Source organism: Thecamonas trahens, assembly GCF_000142905.1.
Source record: "Thecamonas trahens ATCC 50062 unplaced genomic scaffold supercont1.15, whole genome shotgun sequence".
In the NCBI taxonomy this organism is placed as follows: Eukaryota; order Apusomonadida; family Apusomonadidae; genus Thecamonas; species Thecamonas trahens.
This window is the reverse complement of record NW_013657665.1, coordinates 77,829-101,223: the sequence shown is the minus strand read 5'-3', so window position 1 is coordinate 101,223 and position 23,395 is coordinate 77,829. Positions and strand designations below refer to the sequence as shown.

The window sequence follows — 23,395 nt, the reverse complement described above, 5'->3', positions numbered from 1 at the left end:
CCTCCCCCCACCCTCCCTCCGTCCGCCCTCACCCCCTCCCCCTCCTCCTCCTTCCCACCCAAACCACTCACCCCCTGTCTCACGTCGTCAGCCAACTCTGACCCCCGTATGCACACAGGGAACACGCCACTGTCTGTGGCACTCGTCCTGGGCCTCCTTGCCCTGGCCTTTGCTCTCGAAGTGACGGCGACGGCCACACCCGCCACGACAGCCACACCCGCCACGGCCACCAAGCCCACCACGGCGTCAGACGATGGGGTGCCGCTTGTGTTTGAACCGCGGCCGCAAGGAAAAGACGCTCGGTGTGTCCATGACCATGCTACTCAGCGTGGTCATTATGACGGACATGTTGTCTCTCGTGTCCATCATCAGCAACTTGCTCTTGGTGAGTCTGGTGGTCTGAATGATGAGGACGGTCGTCATCATGCTGCTGCTGCTACCGCTGCTGCCGCTGATGGAAATGATGCCGTTCTCTCGGCTCGAAGTGCTCATGTCGCTGCTCGTGCTACTGCCTCGCCCATTAGAGTCCTCTTTGATACCTCGCTCTTTGACAACGATTTGGCTACCCGCGTGTGCAATGCAGACGGCGCCGCGTTTGCCATTGGTGATGGGTCAGGCGGCGAAGCGTGCTCGGCGACAAAGCTCGTCAACTGCAATGGCGTGTGCTCAGCTGCAATGCTCTGGCCCGCAGCCAAGGCTAGCTTTATGACCGACCAGGTGCTCCCGGCCGTCGCCGATCGCCTCTCGGCCGCGCTCTCGGTCATTTCGCCTGCGGCGATTGTGTTTGCGGCGCAGGGCGGGACCGACTGTGGTGCATCCGACTATGGTCCGGCCACCATTCCGCAGTCGTACATCGACACGCCGACGACCTCGGCCGACGTGGTCATCTTTGTCACCCGCCGGCCGATGCTGGGCGGCGCGCAGGCGGTCGGCGTCGAGTGCTTGCAGAACCAGCTCGGCCGCCCGCTGGCGGGCCACCTCAATGTGGCGCCGCAGTACATTGACCCGAACGACCTGCAGGGTGCCGTCGATGTTGTCCTCCACGAAGCGCTGCACATTCTCGGATTCTCGTTCTCCAAGTTTTCGGCGTACCTCAACGAGTTTGGCGAGCTCTACGCCGACGAGTCGCCTGCGCGGCCGGTGGTGGCGTCGACGACAACCTCATTTGGCAATACTATCCGCCGGCTCAACACGCCGCGCGTCACAGCTGTTGCCCGCCAGCACTACGACTGCGCGCGGGCCGTCGGCCTCGAGCTCGAGGACGGCGGCGGTGTCGGCATCTTCAAGTCACACTGGGAGAAGCGCCTGCTGATGAACGAGATCATGACCGGCCGCTACGAGTCGCTCCCGCCGCCGGCCCTCTCAGTCTTCACCCTTGCTGCGCTCGAAGACTCGGGCTGGTACGTCGCCGACTACTCGACTGCCACCCCGCTGCGCTACGGCTTCCGCCAGGGCTGTGAGTTTTTCGATGGCCAGTGCTCGACTTGGACCGGCGACGGCTACTACTGCAACACGTCGACACCCGTCGGCTGCAACTTTGACCGCTCGGCAAAGTCCGAGTGCATCGTCACCGAGTGGGCCATCATCCCCTCGGCCTTCCAGTACTTCAACAACCCGACGACCGGCGGCTACTCGGAGCTGGCAGACTTTTGCCCCATCTACACCCCGACGTCGGACGGTGCCTGCGCCGAGCTGGCTAACGCCGCCGTCGCCTCGCCAGGCGCCGAGCAGTTTGGTGCCTCGTCCAAGTGCTTCCTCTCCACCGTCCGCAACATGTCGCTCAGCTACACTGGGAACCTCGAGCCGCGGTGCTACCTTTCCACCTGCGCCGGCGACGAGACGTCGGGCTACACCCTCTCCATCTCGGTTGGCGGCTCGGCGCCGATCACCTGCCCGGCCCGCGGCGGCATGATTGAGTTTCCGGGCTTCCAGGGCGCCGTCCAGTGTCCGCCCGCCGCAGAAGTCTGTCGCACCCCGTTTGTCAACCGTCCGCCGGTTCCTACCGGGTCTGCCGCCATTACCGGCCCCTCGCTGGTTGTTATTGCCCTTGCTGGCATCCTGGCGGTCCTTGGCGCCGCGCTGGCTTGATGGCCCTCTTTCCTCCTCCTCTTCTTTCGATTGCACAAACAAAACCACACACACACAGACTGCAGTGATTGGCCACAGCATGCTACGCGCGCCTCTAGGTTTAGTTGATGTTGATGATGATGATGTGTGGGTGGTAGGTGTAGGCGGGCGAGCGGCGGCGGGTGCAAGCGGGATGACGACTACGACTTCTTGAAGAGGTCGGCGTAGGTCGGCTTGCCACCCGCCGACGGGGCGGGGGCCTCGGTGGAGGCGGACGCGCTCGAGTCAGCCGCGGGCGCGGACGCCGTCGCCGGCGCCGACTCCTTCTTGACAGGAGACGACGGCGCGGCCGCGGACGAGGTGGGGGCGGCAGCAGGTGCAGAGGTCTCGGCAGCCTTGGGCGCCGACACCTTGGCCGGAGCAGCCTCCTTGGCGCCGCCAACGTTGCGCCGCTGGCCCATTGCTGTCGCGCGGTCCATGCCACGCGAGCTTCCACCAGAGGAAGAGTCGTGGCGCCGGCGCTGCCGGTTCTTCTTGCGGCGTTTGATCCTGTGTGGAAGGTGACGGTGAGTAGTGGGGAGAGGGGGGAGGAGGGAGAGGCAGGGGAAGTCGCAAGTCGAGCTGCGGGCCAAAGCCCAGCGCGCGTCGTCTCAACCCTCATATGAGCTGGGTTAGAGCAAATCGAAATCGTCATAGTGGTTCGGACAATAATCGATGACTTAATCACAGAGAGAGACGGGCGCGCAAGCGCAAAAGAAAAAAAAAGGGGGGGGGGGGGGTCAAGGCAAGAACGTACTCGGGGACAGGCTTCTCCACCTCGAGGGTGGTGTTGGGCTCGGAGAGCACAACTGGGGCGTCCGAGTCTGCCAGCTCAGTCGGCTGGTAGACGACAACGTCGGCAAACGAACGGATGACCTTGACCAGGTCGTCGCGCGGGTACTTGACAAACTCGGCCGAGTAGCCGGCGGGCTTGGGCGCAGCGCCCTTGGCATTGGGCAGCGGCGGGAAGGACTGGAGGCCGAGCTCAAAGTCCGGGGCCTTCCGCTGCGAGGGGCTGGCGGATTTTGCGCCCCCGCGGCCGCCGCGGGCACCCTTGCCCCGGCCGCGGCCCTCGCCCGAGCCGCGGCTCCGGCGCGAGTCGTCGCCGTTGCGGCGGCCACGCTTGCCGCCTGCGTCGCGGCCGGAACCGTCGTACTCCTTGAGGACGGCACCGCCCTTGCCACCCTTGCCGCCCGAGCCTCCACGGCCCCCGCCGCGACGGCCGGCGTACGTCTGATCAGTTCCAGAGTGAGCGTACGGGGCGGCGTTGGCGTAGTAGTGCTGCTGGCCGGCCATGTACATGGCCTGCGACGGCATGAACCCACCCTGCGGCGGGGCACCCTCCCAGCCCTGCGGCGGGGGGTAGCCATACACGCCGCCCTGGCCTGCCACGGGCACATACTGCGGACCGCCGTAGCCCATGTAGGCGTAAGGGTTGCCACCAGGCGGAGCGCCGGCCACAAACGGCGCCCCTGCGGGCGCCTCGCCGGCAGGCTTGGCCGCGCCAGGCGACGCGCCCTGCAGCAGCGACTCGGTCTTGATCCGGCACCGGATCGGCTTGCCGTCGTACTTTTGCGACCGCAGCCACATAAAGGTCGAAAAAGTGATGTCCTCGTCCGCAAACTTGACATACCAGTGGTTCTGTGCCTCAGCCTGCACGCTCACAACCTTGCCGGCCGCAGGGTCGTCGAAAATGGCCTTGACCTGGGCCTCGGTCACGTCCTCAGGAAGCTCGCGGATGATGATCGTGTTGCGCTTGAGCTCAAAGACCGGCTTGACCTTGGTCTCGTCCTCGGACAGCACCACCGCGTCCGAAGCACGCATGGCCTGCAGCAGCGTTGCACGGTCCGTCGTCAGAGACTTGACCTTCTTAAACGCCGCAATAATGTCCACGTCCACAAACATTTCGCTCGACATGTGCGAGACGAGGTACTTGTCCGACGCAAGGTTCTCCCGCGAAAAGTAGAAATCAATCTGCTTCTGCAGCTTGGTCATCACCTCATCTGCAGAGAGTCCGGCAGAGCCCGATGCCTCGTTGTCCGACATGGATGTTCAAGTGCTGGTCTTCCTTCACAAGGTATGCAAAGAGGAAATATGCGAGACCAAAGTGGGTGGCCGTGTGTGTGTGTGAGAGAGTGTGCGGGTTAGCAAACACAAACAAACTCTCGATCCGCCAGTAGTCCAATCCCCAGCTCGACTTGCTCTCTCAGCCAAAAGTCTGCACCAGCAAGGTCGCAAACGTTGCCTCTGCCTGTTGTTGCCGTGTCAGACGTCATTGGTATTCACCATGGTTCGTCCCCATCCACAACCATCCCGTTCCGCACAAGTCGTCCAAAGGAGCATCAAGCGATTTTTGGCGGTAGCCAAAGCTGTGAGTTTGCGACGCCTTTCCTCACACCTACCAACCGCATGGCAGACACTTGCCCAACAAGCTTAACACTTGCAGAAAGGTCAGAAGGTGGGGCACATGCTCATGTTGATTGTAGTCGACATGGTAGTATTCCTCGTCGGCTACAGCTCAAGACAAACACTCGGCTGGCTTCGGGTCAACCAAATATGGGTTGATGACCGTGGGATGGACGACCTTTCAAAATTATTCAACCCGTCCGTCACCACACACAACACACCATACCAGCCAAGCCACCTCTTACAAGCACACCATAATGCCCTTGCAAGACTGCTTCACATGGCTATTGCATCTACTTCCCCCCCCCAAAAAACCACCAACTCGGTTGGTTGAGCATGGCTCCTCCTGCCCCCCCTTCCCCCTCCTCCCCCCCCCCCTTCCTCCCCTCTACCCTTCACGCAAACGGCAAAACACACAAAAACCAAACATACCGACTTTGTGGCTGTCGTCGAGTGTTGCTCGTTCCCACGCAATCCGGTCAATTCTTGCCGCAATCATATTCATCAACACACACAATTGAATTGGGGAATGCTGCGTCAAAACTGATTTGTATTGGGGGTGGTGGGCTGGCTGGCGTGGTGGGCGGGCTACCAGGCAGACGTAGATAGAGAGAGAGAGAAGGAGAGAGAGCGTGTGTGTGTAGGAAGTAGTCATAGTCGTAGTCGTAGTCGTAGTAGTCGTAGTAGTGGTGGTGGTAGTGGTGGTGGTGGTGGTGGTGGTGGTGGCTTATCGTAATCATGATGCTAATCGCTGCCCATGTTGGCTCTGTCTCAGACTCTGACTCTGACTCTGACCGGGGCCTTTCTCTCTGCCTCTGGCTGAATCATCTGTATCAAGTGAATGAGCCAAAACAATCGTGTCCAGACCACAGACCATATCACCACCACCATGCCCTGCCTACCCATAGCCTTTCCCTCCCCTTTCTCACATACATACCCCCCCCCCCTCCCTGCATGGAACACAATGCCAAACTCAAACCCATCATACCTCATCATCGTCAGCACCGCTCATCTCATGGCAATGGTGGGGCAATGGTGGCTATGGCGAAAGTCACAGGTCAGCAAAGAGAGACAGAGAACGAAGTCAGAGTCGGCGGACGTGACGAGACAGGAGCACTCCTCTCTCTCTCACAGGCACACACACACACTCTCTCTCTCTTTCTTAAGGGTATACAGAGCCATTATGGAGGCTGAAGATGTTGCTGAAAGCAATAGTCACCATGGTGATGGTGGTGGTGATGGGTGGATGATGGGTGATGATGGCAAGCGTGACGAGGTGGCTCCGGGTCTGGCTGTCACACGTTCTCAAGGGATTAAGGAACAAGTCAAAGCGGCGGCTGTGGAGAACTCGCCGGGTGCTGCTGTCAACTCGGGCAATGCTCTGAGAAGAGAGTCACTTAACGTTGCTGCTGTCTCTTTGGAAAAGTCGGCTGCTGCCGCTGTCCGATCGGGCAAGTCGCTCCATCGCAAGTCGCTCAAGGTCGAGTCGGTCGAGCTCTGTGAGTCGGCCGGCGAGGCTGTCCTTGCGGGGCCGGCTGCTGCTGCTGCTGCTGCGGTGGCTGCTGAAGCTGAAGCTGAAGCTGCTGCTGCCAAAGCTGGTGTGGGTGAGGCTGCCGGCACTTCGGATGGCGCCGCGGCCACGGTCGATCCACGGACAACCAAGGTGGCCCAGCTCGAGGCCGTCGAAGCTGCTCGTCTCGCCACCGTGGCGGCAGTTGTGGCGAGTCTCGCCGACAGGGAGCCGAGCGACCGCAAGAAGCTCGACGCCAAGTGCGCGGCGCGGTCCGAGATCGAGGCCATGCAGCACGCTGCCATTGTCTCCGCTGTTCTCAACAACGAGTCCGGATGGCAGGCGGGCGTGCCGCCGCCGACTGCTGGCGGGTACACCTACTACGATGCCGGCGACCGCCGATTTGCGGTCCTTGCCGACGGCTCATCGGTCACGCTCTGCCTCGGCGAGCACCGCGAGCTCGTCCTGCTCCGGCCGGCGTCCAAGCCGTACCTGGGCCTGACCCGAACGCCGCCGCCGAGCCACTGGATCACTGCCAACGCGGTTGCGATGCGCAAGCTCTCAGCGCCACAAGAGACTGTCACCCGCTCAGGCGTCGTGGCCAAGCTCTCGGCGACTAAGGGCAAGTTTACCAGCTCGCCGCGGTGGCAAAAGCGGTTCCTCACCCTCGACGGCATCCAGCTCTCGTACTACAAGAACGAGCGCGACGCAGGCTCGTCGACGGCTGCCCGCGGTACCATCGAGCTCATTACGGGCACCAAGATCATTGCGTGTGAGCCGTCCATGCCGCTGTTGGCAGACGCGTTCAAGCTGAAGTCGCGAAAGCCCACCGCCGACGTTGACGGCACCGTCGACCGCAACCATGTCTTTGCCATCCACTTGCCATTGGTCATCGGCCGCCAGCTTGCCGCCGTCCGTGACGTCCTCGAGGGCTCGGTCGTCGACATCCAAGCCCGCCTCGACGAGGCCTACGAGGCCACTCGTGCCCGCACCTACTACTTTCAGTGCGAATCGGCCAAAGACTGCGAAGCCTGGGTCGCCGCTGTCAAGGCCAACATGGCGCACGGCCTGGCGTCGGGCCTCCTCCGCGCCTCCCAGCTCGACTCTGCTCACCTCCTTCTCTCCCAGGGCCTCGGCGCCTCGTCCCTCGTCGATCTTGACGTCGGCGCTCTACTCGACGACCTCCTCGCCGGCCGTCGCCGCTCTCGTCGCCGCATGTCGTCCCAACCGAGCACATCTGCGGCAGCAACCTGATGTGTATCCCTCCGCAAGTACACAAACACGACACACCAACCATTGCACCAGCTTCCTGCAGCTACAGTGTAGCGCCTCTGCAGCAAGAAAAAGATCCAGTTAAGCCGCCGTCGACATGCCGCCATCGACATGGAATGGTTGGCACGTGCCCGTGATCCACGTTGACACCATTCGCCACCCCCCCCCCCCTCCCTCTCCCTCCCGACCACCCAACCCAGGCACCACACGACTCACCTCACCTCACTAGTAGGCAATAGCACCATCCGAGCTGGGACGTTGTCTGCCTGGACTCGGCTTGCTTGAACTCTACGTCGACGGCGGAGGACTCTCGTGCCGAGCGACTCGTTTTCTGTTCAATAAGAAGAGACACACACCATGAATTGGCAACAGCAGAACCAGATGCGGATGCAGCAGGATCGGATGCGGCAAGATCAGATGCGGCGGCAGCAGGATCAGATGCGTCAAAACCAGATGCGGATGCAGGAGCAGATGCGGAGGCAGCAGCAGGAGCAAATGCGGCGGCAACAGGAGCAGATGCGGAGGCAGCAGCAGGAGCAGATGCGGCGACAGCAAGAGCAGATGCGGCGGCAACAGGAGCAGATGCGGCAAGATCAGATGCGGCGACAACAGGAGCAGCTGCGGCAAGATCAGATGCGGCGGCAGCGCGAGCAGATGGACCGCGATCGGAGGATGCGCGAGGACTCGGCCCGTCGCCAGCGCGAGGCCAACGCCCGCCGCGTTGCCGTCACCCAGCAGGTCACCGCCATGCAGCACGCAACAATGGCAGCGGCAGCGAGCGGCAGTGGCGGGACCCCGAGTGCACCGCCGGCGCCGGAGCCCGGCGATGCCGACTTTGTCGATGTCGACGACATTGATTGGGACAACTGGAAGCCGCCGGTCGGCCCGGGCGGGTACACCTTTTTCGCCGACGGGCCGGTCAAGTTTGCCACCTTGCCGGACGGCTCGTCAATCTCGAAGCAGGGCGGCCAGCTGATCATCATGACCGAGGCCGGCGGCTTTGCCGACATTCCCGGGCCCAAGAAGTGGACGTCGGCCGCCGAGTCGGCCGCCCGACGCGCTCAGCTCCCGGCCGAGCCGGTCAACCGTGCCGGCAACGTCGTCAAGCTCTCAAAGGCCCGGATGGCGATTACAGGCTCGGCGCGGTGGCAAAAGCGGTTCCTTGTCATGATCGGCTCGGTCTTCTCGTACTACAAGACCGAGGCTGAGGCCAGCGACGCCGCACTCGCCCGCGGCGTCTTCACCTTTGGCGCCGGCTCGACGGTGTCCGCGGTCGAATCCACGACGCCACGGCAAAAGGACGCGTTCGAACTCAAGGCCCAAAACCCGTCAGTGTTCAAGATGATGGTCTCGCCCATGTCGGTTGTCTCGCCCACGCTTGGCGTCGTCGGCCGCGACAACGTCTTTGCCATCCACATTCCGGCGCGCCACGGCGAGATGGCCAATGATATGGTTGACATCGTGTCCACATCGTCAGTCTTCTCGATGGCCTCCAAGATCAACGCTGCTCGAGAGGCTACGCGCGCGCGCACCTACTACTTTCAGTGTACGACGGCCGCCGAGCGCGATGCCTGGATCGCTGCCATCCAGACCAACCTTGCCATTGCAGTCGCCAACGGCGAAATGCGCGAGAAGCAGGTAAGTGAGTTCCACAAGACCTTCTCGCGCCTCCTCACCGACAACGAGCTTGCCGGCCTGGACATCGGCATGCTCTTTGACGAGTTTTACCTCACGCCAGCGCAGCGCGCCGCCGCTGCTGCTGCGCCGCCGCCACAGCCGTCGGCCCCGCCGGCTGACGCGTCTGCGCCGCCGCCGTCTGCGCCGCCGCCGTCTGCGCCGCCGCCGTCTGCGCCGCCCGCAGGCGGGGGCGGGGCGGCCAAGGTCTACATGCCGGCGCAAGCCCAGCCCGCGCTCTTCACACCTGCTGCACCTCCTGGTGGAGCCGGCGTTCCAGGCGTCGCCGTCGACATCGGTGCGTTTGCGAACGTCTCGTCGGCGTCACTCCTCGAGGCGCCGCCGCCGTACACTCCGTAGCGCGCCACACGCGCCTCATTTCAACTACGAGCGCATCACATATCAAAGGCAAGACCACCCGGCGCATGGGCATAGCCGGCATGGTTGCCGCTGGCGTCATTGTCGTCGTCGTCCGACTCTTGCTCAAACGCGTTGTCGGTCATATCGTAAGCAGGCGCGCGAGTCGGCTCGGCAGCCGATACCGGCGGACGAGAACGGACCGAGTCTTGCATGCCCGCCAGCGCTTGGTAGAGAATGGGCAAGTTTGCCGCCTCTGGATGAGCAAGAGGGAGCCTCAGCTGAGATCGGAGGACTTGCGGAGCGATGCGATCATGAGGAAGAGCCGATTCCGGAGCAAAGACCGAGAGAGTATGATGGTAACCATTGTACGCCAGATACTCTGCAATGAGCTCATTGAGAATGAGATTGGCTTGAGAGACAGGCACTGCTCCAGCTCCTCCCGCACCGCCGTCGCCACCCTCCCCGCCCACGAGGGCTTCATACACCTGCGCCCTCATCCCCGCACGCGCCTCCTCCAGAGCCCCGGAAGCCTCCAGCGAGCTCCGCAGCGCATCCTTGAGTGCCTCTAGAGACATAATGGGAGAGGTGTAGCCTTTGCTTTGCTCTCCGTACTCCTCGCCGGTCTGCCTTTTCACCACCCTGCCTCGCCGCCTTGTCGCTCTCTCCCTCGCCTGCCGACTCGTTGTCGCTATGAGGCGTTTTGGCGCGAAAGTTGGATGAATGGTTGGCGCGGGAAATTGCGTCGCCAGCAAAAACGTTTACGGCGCGGCGGCCCCCCGAGTCCGCCTCATGCTCGAGATGATGTAGTCACAGCAGGGCATTTCAGGAGGTGCTGGTGCTCGGGGAGGCGTGTGCCTTGCGCCACGCGGCGAGCGTCTTCTCAAAGCGGACAACGAAGCGGTCGATGTCCGTGGAGGTCATGCCAATGGCGGCGGCGACGTTGACGTACGGCTCGGACGAGGCCGACGAGTGCGACCCGTAGTGGGCAAACGTGACCGGGCCGATGGTCTTGGTCTTGGACGGGACAACGACGCGGGCGCCCGAAACCGAGCGCACAAACAGCATCGAGCCGAGCATGGTGACGGCATCGTCGTCGCCGCCGCACTCGGAGCTCAGCGCGTCAAGCGAGAGCGCCATCGAGATGTCGTTGCCGCGCACGTCGAGGAGGCGGAGCCCAGTCCGCTCAGCGACCTGGGCCAACTCGGCCTGTGCGTAGCCAAAGACGTCGGCCCGCGAGGCCAGCAGCTCGGTCCATCCCTCCTCGCCCATGGCCAGCAGGGTGATGAAGAGGTCGACGATGGGTGCCGCCGACGCGCGCCCCGGGTAGAGCAGCGAGACGGCGTCAACAAAGGCCTTGTTAGCCGATGCCACCACGGCGCCGCCGACCGGCACCATAAAGTTCTTGTCAGTGCTTTGGACAAAGGCATCTAGCCGGCCGACCCGTGCAGCCTCGTTGAGCAGACCCATGCAACGCCGCGACTGCACACCGTACGCGTTGTTGACCACATGCCCGATGCCGTACTCGGACGCCAACTCCGCCAGCGCCACCACCTTGTCGGGCGTTCGCGGCGCAAAGCAAGAGGTGGTCGAGAGAATGCACAGCACGTTGTCGGCGCCGACCGACTCGATCGCTGCCCGCACGCCGTCGACGTCGGTGACCAGCGCGTCGCTTCCGCGTGGGCACTTGCGCGGCTCCACCACCAGCGGCGTGAGCCCCGCAGTGAGGATGGCCTTGAACGCCGTCTTTTGGTCGATCCGCGGCCAGATGACGTACCGCCGCGCGTGTCTGCTCTCACTTGCCCCACCATCGTCAGCACTCGAGCCGTGCTCCTCGCGGTTGGCCTCCTCGTCCTGCGCACAGAGCGCAAGGAGACAGAGAACGAGCGCCATACCCGTGGCGGTCGGCACAATGATGGCTTTCTTTGCGACCCGCATGCCTGCCAGCCGAAGCGCGTGCAGAACAAGAGCGTTGGCCAGCTTGTACATCAGCGATGATCCGGCAGCCTTGGGCTGGACAGCAGCTAGCTCGCCCGATCGGCCGACGCCATGGCCGAGTCCAAAGTGTCTCCGAGCTACCAGCGGCGAGAACACGCGAGCCTCCCGCTCACCAACACCAGCACGATCAGCAAAGTTGTTCGAGTCCATCGTCGCCAGCTCATCGAGAAAGGCACTGATGCTCGCCTCGTTCCAGCCCTGTCTCGGCAGCTGTCGCTGCGACAGGAGACTCCGCACCGCACGGGCCCGTCCGCCCAGTGACACACCTCCTTGTCGCACATACTCTTCAGGAAGAAACTCTTGTGCGAGTTTCAGGTTGCCTTCATCCATGCTCCCTCGATGATGTCTGGAGAGATGTCGTCGAGGTCGAAGTCAAGGCTCACCTCGCCGACTCACTTCTGGCTCGCCGTACGGGGCTGACGACAACAACCCGTCCCGGTACCACATATTGCGAGATGGAAGGATGTTGCGCCATGGATGAGGCACATCACATTTCGTTACAATGACGACAATGTAGTGTTCATGATCAGCATAGATGCTCGCTCGGCTTGCTGGACATGACCAGGGTGGATCGACTTGGTTTGCGTGCGAGGCAATGTGGCCGCAGCAAGGACGATCACACTGGCGATGGGCTAGTCTATTTGTAGCCGTCACACACACACACACACACACACACACACACACACAAACACACACACACATACACACACACCCACACATAGTAAAGGGTGATCCCCATTCTAGCTCTCCTCCTCCCCCCCCTCCCCCCCCCCCCCTGCCCCGCGGTGGCCACTTTTGCCTCGATCGAGGACAGGTCGGCGCAAACCGCTGATCACGCAAGCTGTCCCTGCCGCTGATTCACGACCTTTTTCGTCACGTGGCGGCTCCGGATCTCGTCCCTGAGTATCACCCACAGCGCGAGATGCAGCCAAGTAGCTAGTAGGACGTGTACAACCGGATTCTGTAAACAGCCACCTTCCCACTTTTTGACCTTTGCCCGTCCTGATCAGTTCGTCATGGCTCCCCGTAACCGCCCCACACTGTCGGGCGACTCGGGTGATTCGTTGGCTTCAAGTCTGATGGCGGGCGCACTCACACACTCGCCCTCGGTGACAGCCGACGCTGTCCTGTGGCACTCCACCCCACCATGCTCAGTCTCCCCACCAAGGGACAAGGGCAAGGTCACGTTGGAAGACGAGAGAATGGTCATGAGCAGGGACACGGAGTAGGTGAGGAGAGGGAGGAAGGCGGGCGCGACAATGTACATGGTCACCCCCCGCCGGGCACCCCACCCCCTGCCGTCGGCCCAGGTGACCGAGGTGCCATGGATTGGCGAGGTGGTTGTGGTGGGCGAGGACGGGCAAGTAGTCTCTGCTGCGACTGAAGCCATGATGGCAGAAGGCTCTCCTTCAAGAGATGAAGCAGGAGTCTCCGACTCGAACCTGACGCCGACGGTGACCATCCCATGGCCCCGTCTGTTGGACAAGCAGCATCACCACCTGCGCCGGCATCGTCGCCGGCCGTGGTGGATGCTCAGCTGGCGGCACGACAATTGATGTTTGCAGCGTTTCTTGAGGCTGAGGACGATACTCTGCGTGCACTGAGTGCGCTGAGAAACGGAACGTCTCGGCATCCGGGCGTGGTCCCGGGCCAGACCCGGCTCCGCAAGCTGGCGCAAGTCGACTCGCTCCGCATCGACATCCACGCCCTCGCTCGCTGCTTTGGCCGCATCAAGGGCGTTTTGGTGGCGTCAAAGATGTTTGTCGACGACTTTGGCGCCACCGCCTCGTCGTTTGTCCTCGCGCCCATCCTCCTCCACTACATGCCCAAGATGTCCGCGGTGATGACTCGCATGCTCGATGCCTGGCAGCGGGCCATGGCGTGGACCCGAGTGGAGGACTTTGTCTTGTTTTGGACCTTCTTTGCGCTTGGCGCCGGCGCCCAGGAGACGACGTTGATGTCGCAGGTCTCGCTCCACGAGCCGGCGACGCCGTCGCGGCCGCCCCGCTTTGCCCGCCACTCGGTCGACTCTGCGCCGGCGTCGCATCCTTCGGCCATCGACACGCGGACAGGAATGGCCGACGACGACGACCTGGCGCTGGGTGATGTTGTTGTCATGTCGCCGTCGCTCCACTCGGTCGAGGCCTACTTGCTCCTTCCACTAGTCCGACTCGTCAACGCGCACCGGCAAATTTGCCGCATCGCGGCGCTCACCACCACCTCGCACCCCGACGCGCGGGTCCTCGGCCTCAATGCCACCATTCTGGCCAGCCTCGCCGGGCGCGCGCTCTCGCTCATTGAGCGCCACCAGTTCTTTGCCGCCGTTGCAGCGCGGTTGCAGGACCGCCGCCGTCGTGGTGCGGCGGTCATCGATGACGTAACCCTCGATGGCGACAAGATCAAGGGCTTTCTCTCGTGGCAGCACCTGGTTCTGTATGACTCGTTCCTCGAGGTCATCCGGGCAACCTCCCACTCGGCGTCGACGCTCGACATCGACCTTGTGGCCACCGACTCGGCCAAGCTCGCCGACCTCTCGCGGGTCTCCATCCACCCCCGGGCTCGACTTGTCCTCTACTCGATGGGCATGGTGCGCGGCATTGAGCTGGTCTTCCCCTCGGACGCTGCCCGCGACGCTTGGATTTCGTCGCTCGAGCGGGCGGTAGCCGGGGTGCCCGGCCGGTTCTCGCGGCTCACCTTTAACGTCGTCCCCGACTCGGACGACGATTCGGACGATGGCATTGCCATTGTCGCTGCCCGCTCCACCAGCTCACTCTCGGCCTCGCCCGACGATCTCGCTGGCAGCCCGCCTGATCGCGGCGGTAGCGGCGTCGGCCCGATGGTTGCACGCGCGACCGAGGCCCAGGCCGCGCTCCCTGCGCTGGTCTTTGCATCGTCGTTACCGGAAATTGGGGTCTCTCCCGCCTCCCCGGCGCCTGGTAACTCGTCGGCCTCACTCACCTCGTCGCTTGCGGCTACTGTCCGGCAGCTCTCGCCAATCCGGCACATGCCACGGACAACGTCGATCGACTCGTTGCCGGAACGGTTTGCGCAGCTCTCGCTCGAGTCGCCGTCGCAGCCATCGCGGTCGGCGTCGCGCCCTGCGCGGCCGGTGTCTGTTCCCTCGTCGCCGGCAACCAACGCCCCACCGTCGCCGGTCCGCCCTATTCGCCGGCGCTCGCCTAACCCGGCCGGCGCCAAGCCGCCGTCGCCGACCTCGCCGATCTCGCCCAAGAGTCCGCCGCGCAAGACCAAGCCCGCTCCCGGCTGGTCGCCATCTATCGAGCTGCGGCGGGCGCTGGTGACAGGCGCGACCCCACCAAGGTCACGTTCGGCGTCGCCGATGCGCGAGTCGCAGATGCCGCCTCGACCAGAAACGACCGTCACACCGACCACGCCCGACGCACCGGCTACGGTGTCATCACCGCAGACCAAGCTTCCGACGCCGCCGCCACACGAGACTGGATCCGTGGACGTGCGAGGCCGCAGCAGCTCGCCGCCGTCGGCTTCGTCGCCGACATCCAGTTGCACCGGGTCGCCGTCGCGAGCAGCGTCAGTCGACCGGGCTGAGCCAGCCGAGCCTGACCACGAGTCACCGCAACTCTCACGGGCGGCATCGACCGAGGCGCTGTCGACGTTGGGAACGCGCGACTCGCCGCGGGCGTCACGCGCCAACTCAGCCGAGCCGCCGGGCTCGTCGCCGGCCAACCCAGTCGTTCTTCGGCCAGAGCAGGAGGCGGCAGGAGCCCCGGACGTCCTGACGCTTCCACAGGGACAAGCAGACAATGCTCGCGAGCCACGGGCAGTGTCAGCCTCGCCGCTCTCCATCTCTCCCGGCGTGCAAGCCAGCCTCGCGTCCCCGGTCTCTGACGACGAGGCTGACGACACGTTTGGGCGGGCGACGTCGGCCGAGGCCTCAACACCGCTCCCGGTGGTTGCCCCACCCACAAGTAGCGGAGGGCGGTCACGGTCGCAGACGTCGCCAAACTCGGCCCAGCTGCCGCTCGTGGGGAGGACGACCAAGCCGTCGCCACTGAGCATCGGGATGCGAGTCCGGTCGCAGACGTCGCCGACGTCATCGACGTCGCTCGACCACGAGACTGCGTCCGAACTGGCCAAGCAGGCGTTGCGGTCGCGACCGGCGTCGAGCGCGGCCACGGTCCGGGCTCGCCCGCTCGGCTCGCCGTCGCCGCTCTCGACGTCGCCACCGAGCCCGTCGCCGCTCCGCAAGCCGACACCGGCCAGCACCGCGTCTGCGGCTGGCGGGCACCGGTTCACGCACCGCCGCACCGCGTCTGCGGTGTCATCGCCAAGCTCGTCGGCGACTGGTTCACCGGACTCACGTAACGGGCCAAGGAGCAGCGGCCACCGGCGGACGTCGTCGATGATCAACCCACCGCCGGTTGCAGCATCGCCGTCGCCCGAGCCCCAGCCCGAGCCCAAGACTGCGACCAGCCCCCCCGCACACGCGTCGTCATCACCACCGTGCGAGAACCAGCCGGGCGCCCACAGCGACAGTGCAACACCCAGTGAGACTGCTACTCTGCCGTTGCCAGTCTCACCAGTCTCGTCTGTCTCATCATCGACAACGCTTGACGCGGTCTCGTCGCCGTCGTCAGAGCCGTCGCCAGTGGCGCGAGCGGTCCCAGCAACGCCGACGACACCGCTCACGCTCGAGGAGCTGGCATCGCCTGATCCAGTGGCGAGCGCGCCCGCCAAGCCAGCGGCCCTCAACAGCCTTCTGCCTGTGGTCCCGTTTTTTGCTTTCCGTGGACGAAAGGAGGCGCACGGGCACAACGTTGCGGAGCGAGCGCTGCCGCGGACCCGGGGTCGGCTTGCGCGGCACTCCCCACGCTCTCCCCGCTACGCGCAGCCTACCGAGACCTCGCGGTCCCACGCAACACCTACGAAACGGCAGGAAAAGCCACGTGGACGGGCAATCAAGACTCGGATGATCGGCAGTGGACGCGGGCGGATCAAGTCTCGTGGCAGCCGAGGCCGGGGCATCCGAGGCCGGGGCAGCCGAGGCCGGGGCAGCCGAGGCCGGGGCAGCCGAGGCCGGGGCAGCCGAGGGCATGGGCGTGAGGCACGGTTCTCGCACGAGGTGGTGCGTCTGGGCGTTCATTGACGGGGCGGGACCTTGTACTTGATGGCGAGCTTACGGAAGCGGAACGGATCGAGCGAGTTTGTGACGCCGAGCAAGGTCTTGGAGAGCGCCTCGGTCGTGCCCATGCCGGTGCGGAGGATGGCAACCGGGACGGCGCGAATGACCGACTTGACCATGCCGCCAGTGCCAGTTTGGTGGTACTCACGGAGGGGAACGGCAAAGATGGTGGCAGCGGCGTCTGTGAGGCCACGGGTAAACGAGCGATATGCCTCGCGCACGCCTTCAGAGACCGAGCCCGGCTGAGCGGCAAACTTGGAGACGGACGGCCCGTCGCGGTTGGAGAGGTGGGCGGGAGTGAGCAGGTCATCAGCCTGTTCGAGGACAACCTGGGCGCCGACCGAGAGGTGGGCCGAAACATTTGCAGCCTCAAAGGCGGCGCGGCGGAGAAGCGATGTCGCCCCGCGCTGGAGGCCGTACATGACCCGCCCGTCGCGTTGGTAGTGCTCGATGGGGAGCATGACAAGCTCAGCAAAGCCGGTCCCAACGTTCATGATGGGCCGCAGCGGCGAGATGCCACCCACCAGGCCCGGCAGCATGCGAAGGACGTCGGAGCGGTCCTTGGGCCGCCACACCTCGATGATCCCTGCAACGACTGCCGGCCATCCTGCCATGCCGGCGAGCTTGACCGGAGCGAGAACGAGCGCCATGTCGTCGATAGGCACAAGATTGAAGAACTGCAACACGTCCTCGACGCCTTCGCGGTTCCACAGTCGCTCGTAGTCGAGTCGCTTTGGGTTGTAGTCGACCCGCAGCTCAAGCTTGGAGATCTCGACGTACTGGACAAATGTCTCCTCGCTCTCGGCGTCATCGTCGGCCGAGTATTCGGCCGAGCAAGACTCACCCGCGGCCAGCTCGACCGAGACCGCTGCGTGCTGTTCGACAAGCTCCAGCACACCGCGGAGCTCGGGCCGGGCGCTATGGAGCGCGGCCGAGACGACAAGCTCGGCGACGTCCTGGTCGATGTTGAGCCGGAGCGGGAGGAGCGAGACCTTGAGCTGGACCTCGGCATCGGCGGCCGATGCCGACTCGGCCGGGAGCACGAGGTCGTAGCGAGCCGAGATCATCGCCGAGCCGGCGCGCCGCGGCGTCTCCTCAGACTCAAGATATGTGAGGACCTTGTGGTGGACCGACGACGAGAGGCCGTCCACAATCTCCAAGTCCTTGATGGAGACTGTGAGCGACGAGACTTTGGCCGACGCTGGCGTGTAGCTCGCGCTCCGCACAAATGCGTGCGAGAAGCAAAACTCGACGGCATCGGCCATGCGCGGCTCCGAACCGTCACCAAAGTCGAGGCCGTCGTGAAGGGCAATGACAATGCTGATGTCGTTGAGGGTGATGACCGAGTCGAGATTGTCCTCAAGCGCAGCTTCGCCGGTGGCGCGCCCGGGCAGGAGCGCCGGACGGGCAAAGTAGTTCTCGACCATAGGGATGGCCTCACCGGCGCTCAGTCTCGAGACAATGGTGACGTTCCCGGACTCGACAACGCGGCCGCCATCGGCGTCTGCGTGGTCGAGGCTGTAGACCGAGCGGATGGTTGTGTCCGAGGCGAGGCCAGCCTGACGATTGACCCGGACGGTGGTGGGGAGCTCGCCGACCGGGACCGACTTGGACGACGCTGTGACGGTGTCGTAGTACTCTGCGGCGTCGTCGTCAATCTCGATGTCAAAGACAAACCAGTCGTCGTCATTGTCAGCGGCAGGCGCGACGCCGACGTGAATCGACGGCGGGAGCTCGATCGGCGTCTCCACAATGGTCACACGTTTTTTGCGAAGATGCGGTGGTGCTGCGACGCGAGCTGCCTCGCCAGGCCCAAAGTAATCCTCGACCATCGGCAGCGCGTCGTGGTAGACTGAGGCGTTTGACTCGCCGAGAGCGGCCAAACCAGGCTCACCACCGGTTAGGGCAGCCGCGTTCCGATCGCCAGGCGCCTCGCCGGGAAACAGCTCTTCGGCAGCGAGCGCGATGAGGTCGGGCCCGGATGAGCCATCGTCCGACGCAAAAGCCTCAGCTTCAAGAGCGTCAAACATGTCTGGCGAGCCGGCGGCGGGGGCCGCAGCGGCGGCTGCCTCAGACTGCGCCGCGACAACGACATTGTCGGTGGCGCCGACGGTGGTGGTGTTGGCGTGAGCACGGGCACGAGCAACGTTACGGGCATCCAAAGCAGCAGCGGCATCGTCAAGCGCAGCTTGCAGCTGGTCGGCATCGAGCCAGTCCATGCCTGCGCCGAGGTAGGTGATGAGATCGTTGACGATGTGGAGCGAGTCGCGGCAGAGGTCAAGGCGGAGGAGTTCGTTGGAGACCCGGAGCTCAAAGGCCGGACCGGAACGGGCGACATCGGGCTCGTCGCTGGTGCGGATGAAGAGCTGCGCGTAGTCGAGGGCGGCGATGCGGGCGGCGCCAAGGCAGCGTTCAAAGTGAGCGTCGAACGAGTAGGCGCTCTCCGCAGCCGGGCCAAGCTCGCGCTCTGCAAGCGCAGTCTGGTCATCGTGGAGATATCCGGTGGCGTCGTGAAAGGCAAGCTCGAGGCCAAAGCTCTTGGCACCATCGACCATGTTGGTCGAGACCCGGAGCTGCGAGGCGGCAACAATGAGTGCGGCCGGATGGTGGCGCGGGGTGTAGCGGAGGGCAGCATCGTGAACGACGGCCTGAAAGTTGAGGACACCAGGCGTCGACGGGAGCGGCGGGAAGGCCACCTGCGGCCAAGCGAGCGGCGGGCCAAAGAAGCTTGCCATTCGGGTGGCGGTCTCGTCATGGAGCCGTATGACGAGCTCGAGCCGCCACGCCTCAAGCGCAATGAGCATGTCAGGAAGTGCAGCGCGCGGGGTGGCGTTGCCGAGGACCGAGACGCGGAGCGCGCCAGCTCGCTCGGCATCGTTTGAGGTGAGGACCGGACACGTTCGCACGACTGAGACACTGTTGTCGGTAACGGCGATGCCGCTCAGCTCGACCGTGGTGTACGCCAGGTGCTGCGAGCGGAACTGGCCGGCCTGAAAGAGCCGCAGCGAGTCGGCGACAATGGTATACGTGTGGAGGTGGTCAGATGACTCGGCCTCGTTGTCGTACGGGGCGAGCTCCTCGACAAGAACAAGGCTCAGTGCGTCGACGGTGAGGAGGAGGGCAAGTCCCGAGTCTGCAGTCGGCTGCGAGGCAAGCAACAGGTCGTAGGCCGAGGTGTCGTCGGCCGGTGATTGGGTAGCAGGCGGAATGACGACGTGCGGCTTGGTGGCTGGCTGTTGCGCCTCATCAGCGCTGGCGTCGTCTGAGTCGTCGAGTGGGCGCTGGTGCGGGACGGCGGTTAGGATCGAGCGGGCGAGCTCGTCCTGAGTCATGCCGTGACCAGGCGCCACACCTAGCATCGACTGGAAGAGCGCTGACTCGAGCATGTCGTCCGAGACTGTGCCTGACGACGAGGTCGAGGCTGAGAGGAGCGGCGGTGGCGTGGCGCGATCGAGCAGACCAAGCTCGTCAGACGACGAGGTGACAGCGAGCGCATCAAAGAACTCGTCGTTGGAGTGCGAGTTGGCGTCGCTTCCGGCGTCGCGGATGTCTTGCGTCCGCGCTGCAACAATGGCGGCCTTGAGCTTGCGCTCCTGGACGAGCTTGTGGCGGAGAATGGCGAGGTCACGCGAGGCGGCGACGTCGAGGACAGCCAGCAGCTCCATGAACCGGGCGTAGAGGATGTCGTACGTCCGCTTGGAGAGGGTGATGGCAGCAGCAGGAAGGGATACCGTGATGGCGTACTGAGCAGAGGCGAGGGTGGCAGCCTGCAGGTCGGCTGCCTCGGCGCGACTGGGCGCGGCGTACCGCTGCGAGGCGCCCTCAAAGGTGGAAACGAGGGTAGAGAAGACGCCGCGAATGGACGAGGCCCGAGCAGCGCCAAAGATCGGGTGCGGCTCGTCGGGCGTGGTGAGCGGGACCGAGGTGGCGTGGACTGCCGGCGGAGAGTCCGACACGGGCTCGTCACCAGGCTCGTCGAGACCGAGCATGACCGAGACAGATGATGAGACGGCGATGTCGAGCGTGATGCGGGAGTCACGAGAACCAAGAGTAGCAAAGTCGAGGTCGTCGAGGGCGCAGTTGAGCTCGCTAGCGGAGACAACGAGGCGAAGGTCGGGCGAGGGCGGGATGTCGACGACGAGGTCCTTGGCCGTGATGACCAGACGCTCGGAATGGACAGCATTGCGGGTGCTGGCAAGGACCGGAAACTTGAGCTGGAGCGCCGCGAAAGGAACGACAAGCGTGATAGGAAGAGCTGCAGCAAGGTCGTCGTCCGAAGGCGTTGCGGGGCTGGCAAAGAGCGCGTCGACCAGCGGCGCCTTTGCGGCGAGAAGCTCTGCGATGGAGAACGATGGGGTCGGCTGGCTGCGAATGGCATCGAGGTCTGCGAGAAGTGAGGCCATGCGATGGGCGGCAACAACGGGCGAGGGCGCGAGGAACGGTCCCAAGCGATCAAGAATGCGGAGATCCAGCTCGAGGGAGAGTGGGTGGAGGAGCTCGATGCGGAGCGGCGGCGGCGGTAACGCACATCCAAGCACCACAGTGGCGCAGAGAGCATGTGGGACGAGGGTGGCGGCCTCGGGCGAGGGCGGCGCAAGCGAGGCGACAGCAATCGACTTTCCTGCGAGCACTTCTGAGACAGCTAGTGATGCGGCGGTGACGACGACGTTGGTCTCAGGCGCTGGAGCATTGACGAGCGAGAGGCCACAGCTAAGAGCATCAAGCTGAATTGCCATGTGGTCGACCGACGCAAGGGCCGAGTCGAGGTCTCCTGGCTCAACGACGTCGAGGACGGCCGAGTGCCAGACAGAGGAGGCGAGCGAGGAGCGACACATCGAGGTGGCGAGCGAGGCCGAGTCGTCGCGGTCGAGGCCGAGAAACGACGACGAGACTGACGACGCGAGGTCTGGGTTGTCGACGTCCCAGTCTGACTCGGTGCCTGTGGCAAAGCCGCGCGGGGTGGGAGCACCAGAGGCAAGCTCTGCATCGACAAGATCGAAAAAGGCGTCGTAGATAAGGACGAGCGAGACGGCATCAACGCGAGCTCGGAGTTTGAGTGGGAACGGCGATGGCGACGACGGCGGCGACGGGCACTCAGCGTCGACATCAGCGTCGGCGTCCGGAGCAGGGGTGGGAAGCGAGTAGGCGTCGAGAACCTCGAGGACGAGCTCCAGCTGCGCAGCGGAGAGAGCAAACGAGGCCGAGGCGATGTGGATGTCGAGGTCGTAGTCAGGGACCGCGGTAGGCGGGAGGGGGTCATCGGCCTTGTCGTTGCGGAGAGTAAGACGGAGCTCCGAGGCGGTTGCCGGGTCACCGACAGCAATGGTGGGCAGCGGCGCGCTCGCGGGAGCGGTGACAGCGGCGGCGGCAGCAAAGAGCACCGATTCGGCTGGATCAAAGGCGCCGACAAAGGCTGGCGGGACCGGGGCGTCGTGCTCGACAAGCTGGACCTTCCAGCCGAAGAAGCGGAGGGCCTTGTGCCAGAGCGGCGGGCGCGGCGAGCCGCCTGGCGGCGTCTCGTCGACCAGCTTGAGGAGTGGGATGGTGATGAGGATGACGGACCGGGTAGAGGCACGAGGCGAGTAGTGCTCGAGGCGGATGGCGATCTGGTTGACCGAGACCGAGACCTTGTTGACGATGGTGTAGATGAGGTCGGCGAGGGTGGCGACGCCGTCGAGGGCGTCGGGCGGTGCGGCTGAGTCGGAGGCCGAGCCGTAAGCGGCAGCACGGGGCATCTCGCGCGGCGGTGAGGAGGCCGTCGGTGAGACCGGCTCGTAGTCTGCGTCTGCCAGCGGATCCGCAGTAAAGACAGAGGCGACACCAGCAGAGCGTTCTTCGGCCATGAATGCCTCTGCCAGCTCATCTGCCGAGGGAGGGGCAAGAACAGCGTGTGCGGCAAGAAGATTGTCTGGATGAAGGGGGGAGTCTGGCGAGAGCGAATCATTGGAGACGAGAGCTAGCTCGAGGCGGTCAACTGTGACATCGCAAGGTGCATCGAGCAGGTTTGCCCAATCAAGCTCTACGGCGACAGAGCCAAGGTAGCCAGAGGAGATCTTGAAAGGCGATTGCATGAGAAACGAGTTGAGAGCCACAGGATTGAGTTCGAGATCATTGAGAGAGAGGGCACCTTCTGTAGCCGAGCCATCTAATTGATCCAATCGTAGCTCGGAGAGGAGGTAAGGACCAACGGCACGACGAAGAGCATACTTGAACAGCCGCCGCTCCCATGACGAAGGCAGAACCGACTTGAGCATATAAAGGCTGAAGATGCTGCCGAAGTAGCCATGTCAGATGCTACATTGCCCATGTTGGCTTGTTGTCTTGCTTCCACTCACTGCTGCTGGTGCTCCACAGGCCTTGCCCACACAATTCGCTCAAGAGGGTGGCGTCAAGTGTTCCACACGCCCGCTCTTTGGCGCCGAGTCGATGGCCGAGCCGCTCTGCCGAGGCGGGTCTACCGGGACGGGGGTAGGAGGTGGACATGGGAGGTTTGCTTGTCTGTTTGCTTGTGTGATTGTGTGTATTGATGGTCTCTCTCTCTGTGTGTGTGGTGGTGGTGGTGGTGGTGGTGGGTGTGGGTTGGGGGGGGGGGGATGGTCAATGAGCTGGTAATGTAGATGGAAGAACGGTGTCAAGGCAATAGGAAAGCCTAGAATTGGCGATTGCGAAGTTATGGGGCAAAGGAAGGGAGGGAGAGATAGAGAGGGAGTGGAAGACTGCGGGCGTGTTGAACTAAAATTGTATCAATATTTTACCATGCCAACGCCAACAACCGTGACAAAATTCCTGCCATCAGGGATGATGCCACGTCGCGGGACGGGCGCGAGGCGAGGCGGCCAGGCTCGGGAGCCGGGAAACAGGCTAGGCCAGGCCAGGCTCGGCTCAGCGAGTCGGTGGCAGTAAGCAGGCAG

The 23,395-nt window shown here is 63.9% G+C and overlaps 8 protein-coding genes across 8 annotated transcripts; 4 read left to right on the top strand and 4 right to left on the bottom strand.

Annotated features, from left to right (window-relative positions):
• Positions 1 to 424: 424 nt before the first annotated feature.
• Positions 425 to 2,088, top strand: AMSG_02488 (uncharacterized protein; the record flags this gene model as incomplete). Its single annotated transcript, XM_013903953.1, has 2 exons — positions 425 to 492; positions 525 to 2,088. The coding sequence occupies 2 exons, from the start codon at positions 425 to 427 to the stop codon at positions 2,086 to 2,088; spliced, it is 1,632 nt and encodes a 543-aa protein (XP_013759407.1).
• A 140-nt stretch (positions 2,089 to 2,228) lies between these two features.
• Positions 2,229 to 4,963, bottom strand: AMSG_02487 (uncharacterized protein). The gene is made up of 3 exons (XM_013903952.1): positions 4,945 to 4,963; positions 2,864 to 4,357; positions 2,229 to 2,616 (listed from the first exon to the last, which is right to left on the bottom strand). The coding sequence occupies exons 2-3, from the start codon at positions 4,150 to 4,152 to the stop codon at positions 2,268 to 2,270; spliced, it is 1,638 nt and encodes a 545-aa protein (XP_013759406.1). The 5' UTR covers positions 4,153 to 4,357; positions 4,945 to 4,963; the 3' UTR covers positions 2,229 to 2,267.
• A 798-nt stretch (positions 4,964 to 5,761) lies between these two features.
• Positions 5,762 to 7,276, top strand: AMSG_02486 (uncharacterized protein; the record flags this gene model as incomplete). The annotated part of the gene is made up of 2 exons (XM_013903951.1): positions 5,762 to 5,798; positions 5,838 to 7,276. 2 exons carry the CDS (start codon positions 5,762 to 5,764, stop codon positions 7,274 to 7,276), a joined length of 1,476 nt encoding a protein of 491 aa, XP_013759405.1.
• Positions 7,277 to 7,848: 572 nt separating this feature from the next.
• AMSG_02485 (uncharacterized protein) lies at positions 7,849 to 9,375 on the top strand. Its single transcript, XM_013903950.1, has one exon. The coding sequence runs from the start codon at positions 7,856 to 7,858 to the stop codon at positions 9,326 to 9,328; it is 1,473 nt and encodes a 490-aa protein (XP_013759404.1). The 5' UTR covers positions 7,849 to 7,855; the 3' UTR covers positions 9,329 to 9,375.
• On the bottom strand, positions 9,112 to 9,903 carry AMSG_02484 (uncharacterized protein; the record flags this gene model as incomplete). Its single annotated transcript, XM_013903949.1, has 1 exon — positions 9,112 to 9,903. The coding sequence occupies one exon, from the start codon at positions 9,901 to 9,903 to the stop codon at positions 9,364 to 9,366; it is 540 nt and encodes a 179-aa protein (XP_013759403.1). The 3' UTR covers positions 9,112 to 9,363.
• A 247-nt stretch (positions 9,904 to 10,150) lies between these two features.
• Positions 10,151 to 11,675, bottom strand: AMSG_02483 (O-phosphoseryl-tRNA(Sec) selenium transferase; the record flags this gene model as incomplete). Its single annotated transcript, XM_013903948.1, has 1 exon — positions 10,151 to 11,675. Exon 1 carries the CDS (start codon positions 11,651 to 11,653, stop codon positions 10,151 to 10,153), a length of 1,503 nt encoding a protein of 500 aa, XP_013759402.1. The 5' UTR covers positions 11,654 to 11,675.
• Positions 11,676 to 12,878: 1,203 nt separating this feature from the next.
• AMSG_02482 (uncharacterized protein) lies at positions 12,879 to 15,667 on the top strand (the record flags this gene model as incomplete). The annotated part of the gene is made up of 2 exons (XM_013903947.1): positions 12,879 to 15,251; positions 15,335 to 15,667. The coding sequence occupies 2 exons, from the start codon at positions 12,879 to 12,881 to the stop codon at positions 15,665 to 15,667; spliced, it is 2,706 nt and encodes a 901-aa protein (XP_013759401.1).
• Positions 15,668 to 16,408: 741 nt separating this feature from the next.
• Positions 16,409 to 22,867, bottom strand: AMSG_02481 (uncharacterized protein). Its single transcript, XM_013903946.1, has one exon. The coding sequence runs from the start codon at positions 22,736 to 22,738 to the stop codon at positions 16,442 to 16,444; it is 6,297 nt and encodes a 2,098-aa protein (XP_013759400.1). The 5' UTR covers positions 22,739 to 22,867; the 3' UTR covers positions 16,409 to 16,441.
• Positions 22,868 to 23,395: the final 528 nt, after the last annotated feature.